Below are 2,057 nucleotides of genomic sequence, written 5' to 3' on the forward strand. Positions count from 1 at the left end.
TCTGCTACCTAATGGGACCTAAAGCTGCCGTTAAATTTAAAGAACCAGAAGAACTGATATTGAAGAATTAATTTGAATTTAGAAAACTTCCTGGAAGGGAAGCGAAACGTCTTCAAACCTTTGAAACCAAGTCCAGTGGATTGTTTTTAAACTTTTACGGAATGACTATGACCTGGATGACTGGGAACCTTCACCAGCAACAAGGAACCAGAGGAACTAAAGGAACCAGAGGAACCAAAGGAACCAAAGGAACCAGAGGAACCAGAGGAACCAAAGGAACCAGAGGAACCAGAGGAACTAGATGAACCAAAAGAACCAGAGGAACCAGAGGAACCAAGGGAACCAAAGGAACCAGAGGAACCAAAGGAACCAGAGGAACCAAGGAAACCAAAGGAACCAGAGGAACCAAAGGAACCAGAGGAACCAGAGGAACCAGAGGAACCAGAGGAACCAAGGGAACCAAAGGAACCAGAGGAACCAAAGGAACCAACCATTAACAAAATGTGTTTTTTCTTGTAGCGAAATTGAGGAAAAATTTAAAAGATAAAAAGTAAAATGTAAAAAAACTGCATGTTTGGTAAAACGTTTATCCAGCAGGGAGAGAAATATTCATATCAGAAACAGAAAGAGGTTAAATATTTAAGCTTTTCAGAAATAGCGTTGAGTTCCAGGCTTATAGAGCGGAACAAAAACAAAACCTTTATTTTGGTTTAGAAACATGCATTGAACTGCTGTTCAGTTTTCTGAGCTAAAACACGGTTCTGTTGGGCTGCTCTGTAAAGATCGACATTCTTAACCTTAACAAGATAAATATTATATTTACATCTCTCTAATCTCAGCAGAAGCTTCGCCATGTGAGACGGATTTTCAATCAGAGAAACAGGAGAACAGCCTTCCTCTGCCTGCAGGCTGCAGAGCTGCGTCTGACTTCCTGCCTCCTCGCTGAAGAAGGACGATAAACTGAGCAGGAGGGTCTGAAAAGCTGCTAGTTTGAACTTTGCACTTTGCTCTCCACAGGGACCGCCTTTCTGAGGTGACATCAGTCACAAACGGACCAATGAGCAATCACTGTGTGCAGGCGCTGGCAGATGCAGAAGAGCCACATTTAGAGCTGCTCTTTGTTTCAGAGGAAAAGCAGAATAAAAAGCTGCCCAGTGTTCAGCAGGAGAAGCTGTGCTACAGACCACAGCTGGAACCAAGGATGCAGAAGGTCCTCCTGGTTCTAATCCAGCTGCAGGGAAGATGCTCATTGTTCAGGAGAAACATTCATCAGTTCAGCTGAAAGCTCAGGGAGTCTGACCCATTAATCCTCACTGCTTGGTTGCTAAAAACCAGCAGACATCTGGGAAAATAAGCTGCTGACTCTAAGTTCTCCTCTGAGGTTCTGGTCTCTGGTCCCAGGCTGCAGCCAGAAACATTGACCTTCTCTTACCTTGTACTTTCCACTGGTGGAGAAGCTGGACTTCCACTTGACGGAGTAGTACCGGACCTCTGACGACTTCTGGTTCTTGGTCATGGAGTTGTCGGCCCACGAGACGCGCACAGAGTCCGAGGACAGCGCTACAGCCTGGACCCCCACTGGGGGGATCATGGGAGTGCTGGTGTCTGGCATGGGAGTCGGGAATTTATCAAAGAGATGGAAAAGGTCCTCCTCTAAAGGGTCTACGGGGTCTGAGGAGGCCCAGGGAGCAGGAACCATGGCGTTAGTGGAGAGGGAGGAAAGGAATGCAGCCATGATGGTTTACAGACACAAACCAGGAGGAATAACAACATGAAATATGGTTTAAAAGATAAAAAATAAGATGAGGGGTGAGGAGGGAGTAAAACAGCAGAGAAAAGAGAGAAGAAGACAAAGAGTAAAAAAACTGAGAGACAAAAGAGCCGAACTAGAACAGCAGAGGAACGACGGATCCACAGCTAACAGTTATTACAGAATCACTAATTACCTCCTAGGAAACAGAAAATTAGGAGCTTTTATAATGAAAGCTGCTGTTAGTGTGGATTAGTGGCTCCAATCGCTAAAAGGAAGGATGCTGCCTTCAGCTGCCTTTAGCTGC

At 45.3% G+C, this 2,057-nt stretch overlaps 1 protein-coding gene across 1 annotated transcript in view; it reads right to left on the reverse strand.

Annotated features, from left to right (window-relative positions):
• Positions 1-2,057, reverse strand: part of dcc (DCC netrin 1 receptor) — a 66,439-nt gene that overhangs the window by 53,709 nt on the left and 10,673 nt on the right. The window contains exon 3 of the mRNA XM_015399949.1: positions 1,433-1,671. Coding sequence (XP_015255435.1) covers positions 1,433-1,671 — 239 coding nt within the window. The remainder of the gene's footprint in view (positions 1-1,432; positions 1,672-2,057) is intronic.

The sequence above is a fragment of the Cyprinodon variegatus genome, unplaced genomic scaffold (assembly GCF_000732505.1).
Source record: "Cyprinodon variegatus isolate N-32 unplaced genomic scaffold, C_variegatus-1.0 Scaffold1060, whole genome shotgun sequence".
In the NCBI taxonomy this organism is placed as follows: Eukaryota; Metazoa; Chordata; class Actinopteri; order Cyprinodontiformes; family Cyprinodontidae; genus Cyprinodon; species Cyprinodon variegatus.